Consider the following 12,811-nt stretch of genomic DNA (forward strand, 5'->3'; position numbering starts at 1 on the left):
AGTGTTGAAGTTACTGATGCCTGGTTCAGTGTGGCCAGGCCAGCTAAGTCAAGAAAAGGCACTATTTTCATGCAAATAATAAATTCACTGTTGGTCACCATATTCACTTGTTTTTCAAAAACGGGATTTGGGGGGGGGGTGGAATCCAAAAGGACTCCTAAACTCTTAACAAAGACTGTGACAAGAAGCTTAATAGGTAAAGTGGCCCATCCCAATTCTCAGCTTTATAGGCCATTATAACATTATGATTTAGTACTGACTGGTTAACAGCTTATACGTCCATGCAAATTACTGATCCATACTGCTAGAACAGAAAATATTGGTTTGGTATGGTATTTTCCTGGGTTTTCAGTATAGGTTTACCAACTAACTGGGCATGGAAAGACAAGAAATACATAATATTGTTGTTAATTACTGCTGGCTATCTTACAAGTGAGCACTAACTAAAAATTGTGTAAATATGCTTTAATTGAACACAGTCACATATTCCATTATATCAACAGTATTTGGTTATATGGCCATCCATATCACATCCTTCAGAACTTAGCCTTCATGAACTAGACAGTCTTACTGACATTAAACGTTTAAGATCAAGTCAGGACCTAAACAGCATGCCATCAAATAGCTATCCTGACCCAGCAGGACAGACTAGCCCACAGAAGCAGGCTTCCATTTTGATAGCCGGCTGTGCATCTGTATTGGGATGCTTAGCCAGGATCCAATTAACTGGCTGAATGCACGTTTGGATGACAATATGCACCTTTATGTACCAAACTGGTAAAGCAATGCGGGATATAAAAATATGAGATGGGAAGCATTCGTTAGGTGCATTAGATGTTAAGAAATAAAAGCAAACAGGCATGGTTTGCTTTTATTTTAACTAATGCTTCAACCAAGCTGAAAATCCATAAACAAAATAAAATTTCTCCTCTAAACTATAATAACAATAACAGTTTATTTATATACCACCCAGGACAACTTAACGCTCACTCAGAGCAGTTTACAAAGTACGTTATTATTATCCCCACAACAAACAAACACCCTGTGAGGTGGGTGGGGCTGAGAGAGCTCCTAGAAGCTGTGACTGACCCAAAGTCACCCAGCTGGCTTCAAGTGGAAGAGTGAGGAATTAAACCTGGTTCTCCACATTAGAGTCCTGCCACTCTTAACCACTATACCAAACTGGTTCTGTACCTCTTGATGATCCCATGACATGAGCTGATGCCATTTACAAACCAAACTCACAGCATAAGGAACTGTTCCATATTCTGTGGAGGGGGAGAGGAGCTCTCAAACTGTTACAATAATTAGGTTGCAAAAGTGAGAAAAAACAGGTGCCATAAACAAAAAACAGGAGCCAACAAGTTTCACCACAGGTTAGGGTCAAGACTTTCAGATGACCCTGGCAAATCAGCCAAAGAAGGAAAGGGAAACCCCGGGATCACTAGCAAATCTGACACTGACCACCTTCTTGGAGGGGTCTCTAAGCACATTCAAAGAACTCAGGAAAGAACCCAGAACATAAGAGTATTTAGGGGAGGGGAAATCACAATTTGGGCACAAGTATGAAACCAAACACGGGCATGCTATGCCGAGCACAATCACAATTACTGGCATATATAAAAATGGGCAAATTCTTCTCCTTAGTTTTCCACAATTTTCACTTTTTTTACAGTTCTCTTGCAAGCACTGAAAGAAACACAATGCAGCCTTTCGGGGAGCGCACAAAGGAAGCTTGCAAAAACCCAAGTACCCTCCTTCTAAAACGTCTTTCGTTTTTCGAAGCTTATCAAAAGATAGGAAAGAAGAGGTACGTATAGTCCCTCTGTGTGCATGGGTGTGGAAGCTTTCAAAAATGCTACAAAAGCAGCAGCTCAGGCACAAGACCATTATGCAGGGCTCCAGAATTCATTTCATTAATTTGGGGGGTGGGAGAGGAACCCAATGTGAGCATATGCAAACCCAGGCCCAAATTGGGTGACAAATATCAAACGGGCCAGCTCATATTCTGATTCTATCATTATTCAAACTTTATCAGCATCACATGTAACAGAATCTATTTATGAGCATTCATTTTTTTTAAAATGACAAGTATAAGAACTTCTTATAAAAAGGAAAAGTAGAGGATTGTTCTCTTAACTACTATGGAAAACATTAAAGATAAAAGCTTCTTAAAATCTCATCTACCACAAAAACTGGGTTTACTGAATTAACAATCATTTACTTAAAAAAGCAAAATAATGTGATGCGCGATCCACAAGCATTTTCAGAAATGAAAGGGGTATTTCAGAAAATAGCCTTAAGTTTCCAATAAGGACTTACCCAATGTGTCTTTCAGATTTTTAACCAAAGAGCCCTTCTTCAAGCTATTCTTTCGTTCGACGTAATTTGATGGCACATATCCTGTTTTGTTGGCTGCATTTCTTACCCTCCACCACGTTTTGGAATCATCTAGCAGCCAGAGGCGTTCATTCTTCTTTATGTCAAGTTCTTGGTCCTGTTGTGCAGTGTAATCCCACTTTGCTATAACAATAACTTCTTCTGTCATCTTTCATGGAGTCTCTCTGTCGTAAAAACAAATACATTCATTGAAACATTGCACATGCTCCTCTAGTATTGTTTTATCATTAAAGCCTTAATACATAAAACAACTTTAAACAGTAGCGTTTAATTGTGTTGTTTTTAATATGTTAGATTTCTGCTCAGCTTTAATTTACTTGTTTAATTGAAAACTCCTTTGAGTGGAATAACAACAACGAACCATCAAGTGGCAACCAACTCATGAGGGTTTCAAGGGAAGAGAGGAACAGAGTGAGTTTTTCATTGCCTTCCTCTGCATAGCAACCCAGGTCTACCCTGGTGGTATCCCATCCAAGTACTAACTATGACCAACCCCTGCTTAGCTTTCAAGCTTTGAGAAGCTCAGGCTATTCTGGGCTATTTTGGCTGCTCAACAGTGAGAGAAAGAGCACAAAAATAAATGCATCGGCATCCACTTGCAAACCATAGCAAGGACATTTCAGCTTCCATTCTACATAAAACCCAACTGCCTCCAAGAGGTATCCGGATTAGCTGTTTTTTGAAAAAAAATGACACTGAATCATTTATGTTTTATGTGGGAGTATCGTGCCATCTACACATTTAATATTCTATTACATCCACATTTTTCTTCATGAAGAACACAGTTTCTATTAAAGGGGCACAAATCTTGCCACAACTGGCCTAGCACAACAGAAGTCTCACATGGTCTACCTTTTCAGGCACTTTATTTGGGAACTTCTTCCTTTTCTTTTTCTTTTTAAAAGCACTCAATTTGCATATGAAAACTAGCATACCACACACAGCTTGTTTATTTTGTAAACTACATTCCAACTGTGTTTCTCTTCTAGGAAGCTTAACCAGCCACTTCACATTTGTTGAATTTAGGTGTTTAATTATTCTTCCAAGGACTATCATTGTCCCTGAGATACCGGGGTACAGAGAAGAATGGTAACATTACTTTAGAATAAAAGGCTTCCATTTTCATGAGAATGTCACAAAGAGGAAACAAGCAGCGACAAACCAAGCCAATGACTGACAAATTGAAAATACAACATTAAAACCAGTAAATAAAACGGCGTACATATTTTTTCTGAACGTATGCTTCGTCTCTAAGGCTAAGGTAAGTGAAAATGAAATGGTGTGCTAGCATTCCTTGCTATGTGCCAGATTTCAGTGTCTCACCTTTCTGTTCTACCCTTGCTTAACCACTCTGTCATGCTTCAGTAACTTTTGTCAGAATATGCTGCTAATTTATCTCTTAAAACAATACACAGAATTAAAAGATGGTGATTGATTCAGAAGCCCATGGGACAGTTATTTTCTTCAGAGAGAAGGAAACGTACCTGCTGATGTTAATGTACACACAAGGGTTTGCATCTCATAAGAACTGAGAAATCATGCATGCAGACTCTCTTTAACTCTAAACATTTGGTTTACATTCTTTAATCTGCACACACTTAAAAATGTATCACACAATTTAATTTACAACTGATTATAAATTGTAACTGTAAATGTAAAATTGTAATTGTAAAAACTGCAATGCAATTTTAAGAGCTGAAGAACCTAAGTTAAGCAACCTTCTACAATTTCTTTACTAGCCAAATTCCATCTAAGTGTGGAGAAGAGACTTATACTTACTAAGTACATGCAATTGGTCAGTCCTCTTTGAAAGGACAAGGGTGAAATTATATACATTTTTTGCACACAGTACAATTTTATATACCATTTTATATATTATGCATTTATGCTGTAAAAGTTGTAGAGTAAGTTTAAGTTTGGTAAAGATTGCATATACTTCAGTTTCTCCTGAAACCGAAATTCCTTTTCCTCTGCAGAAAAGCACCCCCTTGGCCCCATTTGACTCAAAATTTCTGAAGCAGAAAGCACTCTTCAATAACAAAATAAGGTATTTTGATTTAGGACAGCTTTTAATTAACGTTAGTTCTATGTTTATTGGCATATTGGGTTTTTAAATCGTGTTTGTATTATGATTGTTATTTTATTTATATTGTAAGCTACCTTGAGTTCCTGCAAGGTGAAAGAAGGCTAATAAATGTTTAAAGTAAATAAATATATATATATAAATTGAGAGGAAATAAGAGGCAGATAAAATGGCAGACTGATGATATTATTTGAGTAATACAAAGAAGAAAACAATGGGCTATAAAAGTGACAGCACAAGGCAAATACATATAATCTTGCATAGAAATCATAGGCAGCTATGTTGGTCCATCAGAAAACTATTCCAAAGCACCGATAGAGTATCTTCTTTAGTTGGTGCAACTAAAAACTCATTAAGTAGTAAAGAAAACTCTTTCATAGGATGAACAGACAACTACTTCATCATAACTCAAGAGGAAAGAGGTATACATTTCTGGGCAAGATGGAAAGTCTAAACCTGTAACTTGCAAGAGTTTAAGATGAAACACAGAAGGGTATTGCTGGTTTAACCTGGTTAGGTCACCCTTTGTGTAAAAAGATCTCAGGTTGCTCCCAAAGATGCCAGGAACAAAGAACCATGGCTGTTCTTCCTCGGAAAATAAAGACAGCAAAAGTGATTCCAATTTGCTCCAAGCTTGAACTGAATGACATGGATCCCTTGCAAGACACAAGAGCAGAAAAAAGAGTAATAACAGCAAAACTAGAGGTTTGGTGGCACAACGGATCAGTTATGCTTTTGAGCTTTTTATGTGTTTGGATAAAGAAAAATAACCAACAAAAGAGCCTGCACAGAAAAGGAATGGATTGTGAAACGGGATAAGTATCTATACTCCATTCTCTAACTATCGTAGTTTTAAAATGCTTCCCTGTGAGTGCTGTACAAGGGCAAAGCACAATTTCAAGATAAAACTAACATGCTACAATCACAAAACAGACAGTCAATAACACGTTCTAGCCATAGGGAGATTACTGTTCAGCCTGATCTGGATGCTATTACTGTCAATATACATTTAGATTAATTCAAATTATTTTGAGCTTGGACAGTCAAAATGTTCCAATATTAATGACAGCTGTGTCAGCATAAAGATTTGCCAGATTATCACTAGTCAGGGCAACCAGAGGCAAGAACATAACACTCTGCTTTATCCTTACAAATGTAACTTTTAAAAAACCACTCTTCTTAGTTTAATTAATAAGCTACTACCTAAATATTAAAAACTTTAAGAAGGATAAAAATAAGGGGCAACATAACATTCCAAACTGTAACAAATATAGACTTTAATAGCTTTTCAAAATATTTTCCAGAACCCCAATCTCTGCTCAATGGGGGTGAAAAAGAAGATCTTTTTAATATCATGCTGAACTACAGAGGTGCTCAAGAAATCTACTGTTCTATGCCTTTTATGCCTTCAAACAAAAGATACATCAGCATCTTCTGGAGCCAGAATATTACCTCCAAAGCACAGCTGCCAACACCCTCACTTCTACCCAGGGCTTTTTTTCTGGGAAAAGAGGTGGTGGAACTCAGTGGTGGAACTCAAGACCGCACAATGACGTCACTTTGACGTCACTGATAAAACTTTGGGTCAGCTGGAACAAGGGGGGAGTTTTTTAAAGTTTAAATTGCCCTCAGCAAAAATGTTCACATGGCCAGTGGCTCCGCCCCCTGATCTCCAGACAGAGGGGAGTTTAGATTGCCCTCCGCGCCGCTGGCACAGAGGGCAATCTAAACTCTCCTCTGTCTGGAGATCAGGGGGTGGGGCCACTGGCCATGTGACCATTTTTAAGAGGTGCCAGAACTCCGTTCCACCACATTCCTGCTGAAAAAAAGCCCTGCTTCTACCCACTTTATCACATATCCCAGTCATGTTTTCTGACCAAGTGAGAGAAGTGAAGAACTGCAGCTGCTCTACAGTAAAAAATGTACTCTAAAGACCTGATTATAGCGTTACATGGAGGATATGTGACAAAAGTAAAAATGGACAGGCAAAACGTAAGGATCCCAGAATGCTAGTGCTACCAGTGTCCACTTCATTTCTAGGCAAGGATGCTCAAAGATGAATGATTATTCATATCAGTGCACAGCATTACATAGATTTAAACAAAACTGTTATTATATACAAATATAGTCTTACAGTGCTTGGGAGTCACCTCAGTTCCCCTCATGCAGACCAGATCATCCTAGTACATATTTCATCTTTAACCATGGTTAAGCAGTGTGCAGGCCCAATAATTAAATATGGATAAAATGAACTAGGGTTTGCTTTGTGAGGAACTGAAACTACAGTTTGAGGCTGAAGCAAGAAAATAATTTAGAAGTAAATTGTTAGTGCAGGAATAGAAGACATTTAATGCAACGTCAATTCTGTCCTGCATGACAAATATATGTGAGTACACATTTAGCTTTTTTTTTAAGGGGGAGTGTTTGGAGCTAACCCTATAAAACTTCACTTACAACACATCTAAAGGCACATGGCCGCATAATTATGAGATAAATGTCCTTGATCTCACAGCACTTATGATGTGTGGAGGGAAGGAACTGAACACACACTTCTCAAATCAATATCAAATGCATAAATACAGCAAAATAAATACCTCGTTCCATTAAAGGTATATAGCATTTATGTTTGCACCACTGTAGGTTACAATATGAACATTTTACTTGCACTACTTTATATAAAGAAATACAAAAAAAAAGTTGTTTTATCTTATCACAGTTACAGGTAGAAGGCACACGATTATGACTTCTCTTACCTATTCATTTATCAAAGTTTGACACTATTACAAAAATGAAATTGTATCGTCCATATTTTACAATACGGGTTAGTCATATAAATCATACCAAATATCATACCTTGCTTGCATTTCTCAAAAATACAGGCTGTTTTTTAAAAAATGCCAGCTTTAACCGACACCTGCTCTTCTATCAAATCTGCAATCCATCTGATAAAACATACAAAATACAGCCGCTACAAAAAAATTACACATCCTCTGCTTGATCAGAACTGCTTACAGGAAACCTCAACTTAGCTTACTTTTTAGGTAATGAATATCTATGTAGTTTCCTTGCAGCACAAAAGGTTTGTTGCATGCACTCCTAGTGGCACTTCAAGTGCTGTATATGCACATAGGACCCCAAAAAGCTTCATACAGTATATATCCAGCAGTACAACTGTGTTTTCAACCTGCTATTAATCATGTGAACTGTGATTATTTGTATCCTACCCGAAAAGGTAACCAGAATGAAAAGAAAATGTGAAGGAAGTACTTGTCATTTTTTTCAAATATGAAACATTGTGTCAAATATACATGGTTTGCATTGTTTTTCCAAAATGCAGATACTGTTTTTTAAAAAGGATATTAATGCCACCTTTAACCCATATCTGCTCTTCTATTATCAACATCACTTTAAATTCTGTAAAATCTGAAAGCAGCACTTTTTCATTTGATTCTTGTTAGAAAAGATAACCAATTGTTTTAAGATATATTCATTCAAGTGGCATAAACCAGTCAGGCAACACCACTCTTTTCCCCTGACCAAATGCGTAGTTTCAGGTAAAAGTTGCAAGAAAGTAGTAAGTAATACAAGTTACTAAACCATCAAAGATAGGTGTACTGGATGTCAAGAAGGCAGAAACTTGGGTTCCATACAAAAGGCAAAGAACTATTTTAACACAACCAGCTCTTCTCCAAATACAAAACAAATACTCTACTCCCCCCTGAAAAACAACTCTATAGGACACAACAGTTAGCAGCTTTTTGCCCCCAATCTGGCAAAAGAACCAACTTGCTGCCCACAACACAAGTCTGGAGTTCCATTCGCCGTGCTTACTGTACACCTCAGATCCAGTGAACTTAAAAACAGCAGTCTGTGTTCAGGCCTGGCGTGTCCTTGGAGGCGGTGCCGGCAGCTGCCTCGAGCACTGAACTGTGAAGGAGGTGCTGTGCCGGTCCCCGATGACCCCCCCCGTCCCAGAAGTGGGCCACATCCCCGCTCGCCTCTCTACCCCTTTGCCACTGCCAGCTGCCTTGGCTCAGCTCTTGGTGAGCCGGGCACCCACGCGACGCAGCAGCGAGTGGGGAAGTGAGCAGGGAAGCAGGCCTCCTCCCTGCCCTTTCGCCACTGCCACCCGCCTCAGGTGAGGGGGGTGTTCCTGCGCGATGATGTCACAAGTGACATCACTGCGCAGGGCCAGAGACTGCACGTGCACAGGGCAGGGGCCCAAGTAGGTATCTCGCCTCAGGTGCCAGAAACCCTGGCACCGGCTCTGTCTGTGTTTAAAGAGTTTCCAATGATGAGCTCCTCTAACGTGCCATAATATTGTTCCTAAGATAATGAATCTGCCTTTGTCAATATTCTTCTCTAGAGTAGCAGCAGTATCATTAGATGGTTCCCCCCCCCTTACTTTCAAGGGGAAAACATTTTAAAATGTTTAAAATTCTTATTTCAAGTTAGAGTTCCAGCTCAGGCTTAGCAATGTTTATTGTACCGCTGCTTCTCCCCTTGTGATGATGAAAACATTTAACCTCATATGAAAAGAAATCTGAGGTATCTATCCTGACACGGGATCATCATCATTAGGAATATATCCCAATATCCAACCTGCAATGCATGAATTAACAGGGCAAAACAATGAAGGCTATGTTTGTAGCTTCCATATTCTTCCTCTCAACAATGAGAGACTAACTTCTTCAAAGACCATAAAAATAGAAATGCTGCTTACCTAATTTCTCTATCTTAAACTATAATTCTTTCCTCTGCTGCAATGGCAGCATCAGGTTATAGCAGTTTCCATTTATGAGAGACCAGTAAAGCATTACACTGAAAGGCTGCGTTCTCTTTTAAGGAGAAAGAATGGATATACAGAATGCCTACTGACTGACAACCAGCTTCTACCTATCAATTCACGGCGGAAAAAATACACTGATAAATATCAAGCGACCGAAAAAATGCTATTCATGCGCCTAATATTACTTCATATTCTAAAGAATATTTTAAAAAAGATGTCTCAACTTGCATCTTTTAAAGAAACAATGAAATACCATCAAGATACATAGCTATAAGTGAAAAATGCTGGCCCCTTCAATCATCATTACGTTAATTTGGCATTATCTGGTCTAAGAAGTTAAAATGTGAATATACACAAGCAACAATGAGAATAGCTTTAGGTAGGTAGCCATGTTGGTCTGCCGTAGATGAGTCCAGTGGCACCTTAAGAAAAAACAGTGTTTCTTACCAGTAACTGTTGTTCGTCGAGTATCTTCTGTGCAGACACACATTGGGACTGCGCATGCGCAGGCCGGCCGCGGAAAGATTTGACTAGCTATAGAATCGTGAAGAGGGGGACGCCCGCCGGTTCCGCGCGTGCGCGGTTCCGTTCCCGCCAAAACCGGCATACTTAAGGCGAGCGTCCCCCACATTCCCTCAGTTCCCCTGAGCCGCCGGAGGCCAAATAGTACGAAACAGCACTCACAGCGGGGCAGGAGGGAGGGAATGTGTGTCTGCACAGAAGATACTCGACGAACAACAGTTACTGGTAAGAAACACTGTTTTTCGTCGTCGTCCTTCTGTGCAGCCCCACATTGGGAGTATAGCGAGCTACTCACCAATGGGGGCGGGTGTGAGTGTCACTGAAACAACGAGTGCAGGACAGCAGTCCCAACTGCCGAGTCACGTCTCGCATTCACGTCCACAGAGTAGTGTTTGATGAACGTCGACGGAGACGACCAGGTGGCAGCTTGACAGACGTCCCGAAGCGGAACTCCTCGCAGGAATGCAGCAGAAGCAGCCTGTGCCCGGGTAGAGTGGGCGATCACGGATAAAGGACACCGCACACCAGCTTTAGCATAACAAAGTTTAACGGCAGACACCAACCAGCGGGAAATGGACTGTGGGGAAGCAGGCAGACCCTTACGGGGTCCAGAATAGCAAATGAACAATGCAGGGGACTTCCTACAAGTTGCTGTTGCATGCAAATAAAACAATAAAGCACGTTTCAAATCGAGAGTGTGCAAGGCTCGTTCCCCTGGGGAAGAAGGGTTGGGAAAAAATGTAGGGAGAATAACCTTCTGTTGCAGATGAAACTTGGTTACCACCTTCGGGAGGAACTCCAGACTAGGGTGCAGGACAACCTTATCAGGGAAGAACTGAAGAAAAGGGGGATCAGCCCGAAAGGCAGAGATCTCCCCAACCCTTCTGGAGGAGGTAATAGCCACCAGAAACACCACCTTTAATGTCACCAATGCCAGAGGGCAGGTAGCCAGTGGTTCAAAGGGTGGAAGCATTAACTGTGCCAGAACCAAAGGTAAACTCCACTGTGGAACCGGGGGTACCCTGGAAGGGAAGGTTTGGAAAAGCCCCTTGAGAAACTGTTTGGACAGGTGATGGCTGAACACGGTTCTCCCATCAATCCGCTCATGAAAAGCGGAGATCGAAGCCAGGTGGACCTTAATACTGCTCACAGCCAGACCACGTGAGTGCAGATCCACCAGGTAATCAAAAATTAAAGGTAGGGGGCATACAAAAGGGGAAGCCCCTTTGGGAGCCAACCACTTAGAAAAACGGGACCACTTGCGCTGGTAAGACAGCCTAGTGGAGAGCTTTCGTGAGTTTAAAAGGATCCGCAAGACCTCAGCAGAGAAGGTCACTCTGGAGCCAGCAGGAGCCAGGCCGTCAACTTCAGAACCCCCACATTGTGGTGCCACACACCGTCCCGCAGCAAGAGGTCCGGGGCGGTTGGGAAGGGTAGGCAACATCCCTTCGAAAGGGAGAGCAGGAGGGGGAACCATTCCTGGCGAGGCCAATATGGAGCCACCAGGATGCAGTGGGTGCGATAAGCTCGAATCCTGCAAAGAACCTTGTGCAGGAGCGGGGTTGGAGGGAAGGCATAAAAGAAGCCTGGGGACCAGGGTATCTGGAAGGCATCTCCCAGGGATCGAGGATCCACCCCAGCCCTGGTGCAAAACTGCGGGGCCTGTCTGTTGGAAGCCGTAGCAAAGAGGTCTACCTCCGGAAACCCCCACTGGCGGAAAACTGGAAGGAGATATTTGGGCTGAAGGGACCACTCGTGCTGCGGGAGAAACACCCTGCTGAGGGTGTCTGCGGACACGTTCAGCTCCCCCGCGATGTGAATCGCTCTGGGGTAGACATTGTTGTGGGCCGCCCAAGACCATAGTCGTGCGGCTTCCTTGCAGAGCCTGAGTGAAACCGTTCCCCCTTGCTTGTTCACGTAGTAGCAGGCCGTCGTGTTGTCGGACAGGACCTGGACCCGCTTGTTCCGGAGCACATCTGTGAAGGAAGCAAGGGAGTACCGGATTGCACGGAGTTCTAACACATTGATGTGCAAGGAGGCCTCAGAGGGCGACCAGACATCTTGCACTGTCAAAGAACCACAGCGGCCACCCCAGCCGAGATTGGAGGCATCAGTGGAGACAGTAACGTCAGCCATGAAAGTGCCAAATGGAGAGCCCCGGGATAAATTCTCAGGGAGGGACCACCAAACCAGGGAGCGCAGCACACCCCTTGGGATGGAGAACTTCCGGTGAGGGGACATCAGAAGAGGGTTAAAACGTCGAAGGAACCAGGTTTGCAGGGGCCGCATATGGAGGCGTGCCAGAAGCACTACACTCGTAGTGGAGGCCATAAGCCCAAGGAGTGTCTGAATAAGTAAGGCCGTCTGGTAGCGATGAGACAGGAAATAACGCACCAGAGAAACCAGGCGGTTTAAACGGTCCAAAGGTAGGAACGCCCTCCCTATAGAGGAGTTCAGAACTACCCCAATAAACCGTATCGTTGGCGTAGGCAAAAATATGGACTTTCCAAAATTAATGAGAAGGCCCAAGCTATTAAGCAGGGAAGTGACAAGGGAGAGCTGATCCCTGAGCCCAAGGGCAGATGGCCCAACCAGGAGCCAATCATCTAAGTAGGGGTAGATGACACATCCTTGAGAGCGTAAAAAGCCCACCACCACAGCCATACATTTGGTAAATACTCGGGGGGCGGAAGCCAACCCGAAAGGCAAAACAGTGTATTCATAGGCCACTGACCCACAGAAGAATCTGAGGTATTTCCTACAATCCTCACGTATAGAGATGTGAAAGTAGGCGTCTTTCAGGTCAATAATGGCCATCCAGACTCCAGTGTCCAACAGCTCTATAACCTTGGACAGGGTGAGCATCCTGAATTTCTGGGTCACAAGGTAGGAGTTGAGACCCCTGAGGTCTAGGATAGGGCGAGAACCACCATCCTTCTTATCCACTAGGAAGTACCTAGAATAGAAACCATAGGGAGAGGTGGAAAGATCAACCACACGCACAGCACCCTTTAGAA

The 12,811-nt window shown here is 42.2% G+C and overlaps 1 protein-coding gene across 9 annotated transcripts in view; it reads right to left on the minus strand.

Annotated features, from left to right (window-relative positions):
* Nucleotides 1-12,811, minus strand: part of NCK2 (NCK adaptor protein 2) — a 107,923-nt gene that overhangs the window by 45,570 nt on the left and 49,542 nt on the right. For all 9 annotated transcript variants that reach the window (XR_008596665.1, XR_008596668.1, XR_008596667.1 and 6 more), the window contains one exon: nucleotides 2,323-2,564. Coding sequence is in view for 1 of the 9 variants with exons in the window: in XM_054973555.1 (XP_054829530.1) it covers nucleotides 2,323-2,548 (226 nt within the window). In the remaining 8 variants the exon portion in view is untranslated. The remainder of the gene's footprint in view (nucleotides 1-2,322; nucleotides 2,565-12,811) is intronic.

The sequence above is a fragment of the Eublepharis macularius genome, chromosome 3 (genome assembly GCF_028583425.1).
Source record: "Eublepharis macularius isolate TG4126 chromosome 3, MPM_Emac_v1.0, whole genome shotgun sequence".
Classification (NCBI taxonomy): Eukaryota; Metazoa; Chordata; class Lepidosauria; order Squamata; family Eublepharidae; genus Eublepharis; species Eublepharis macularius.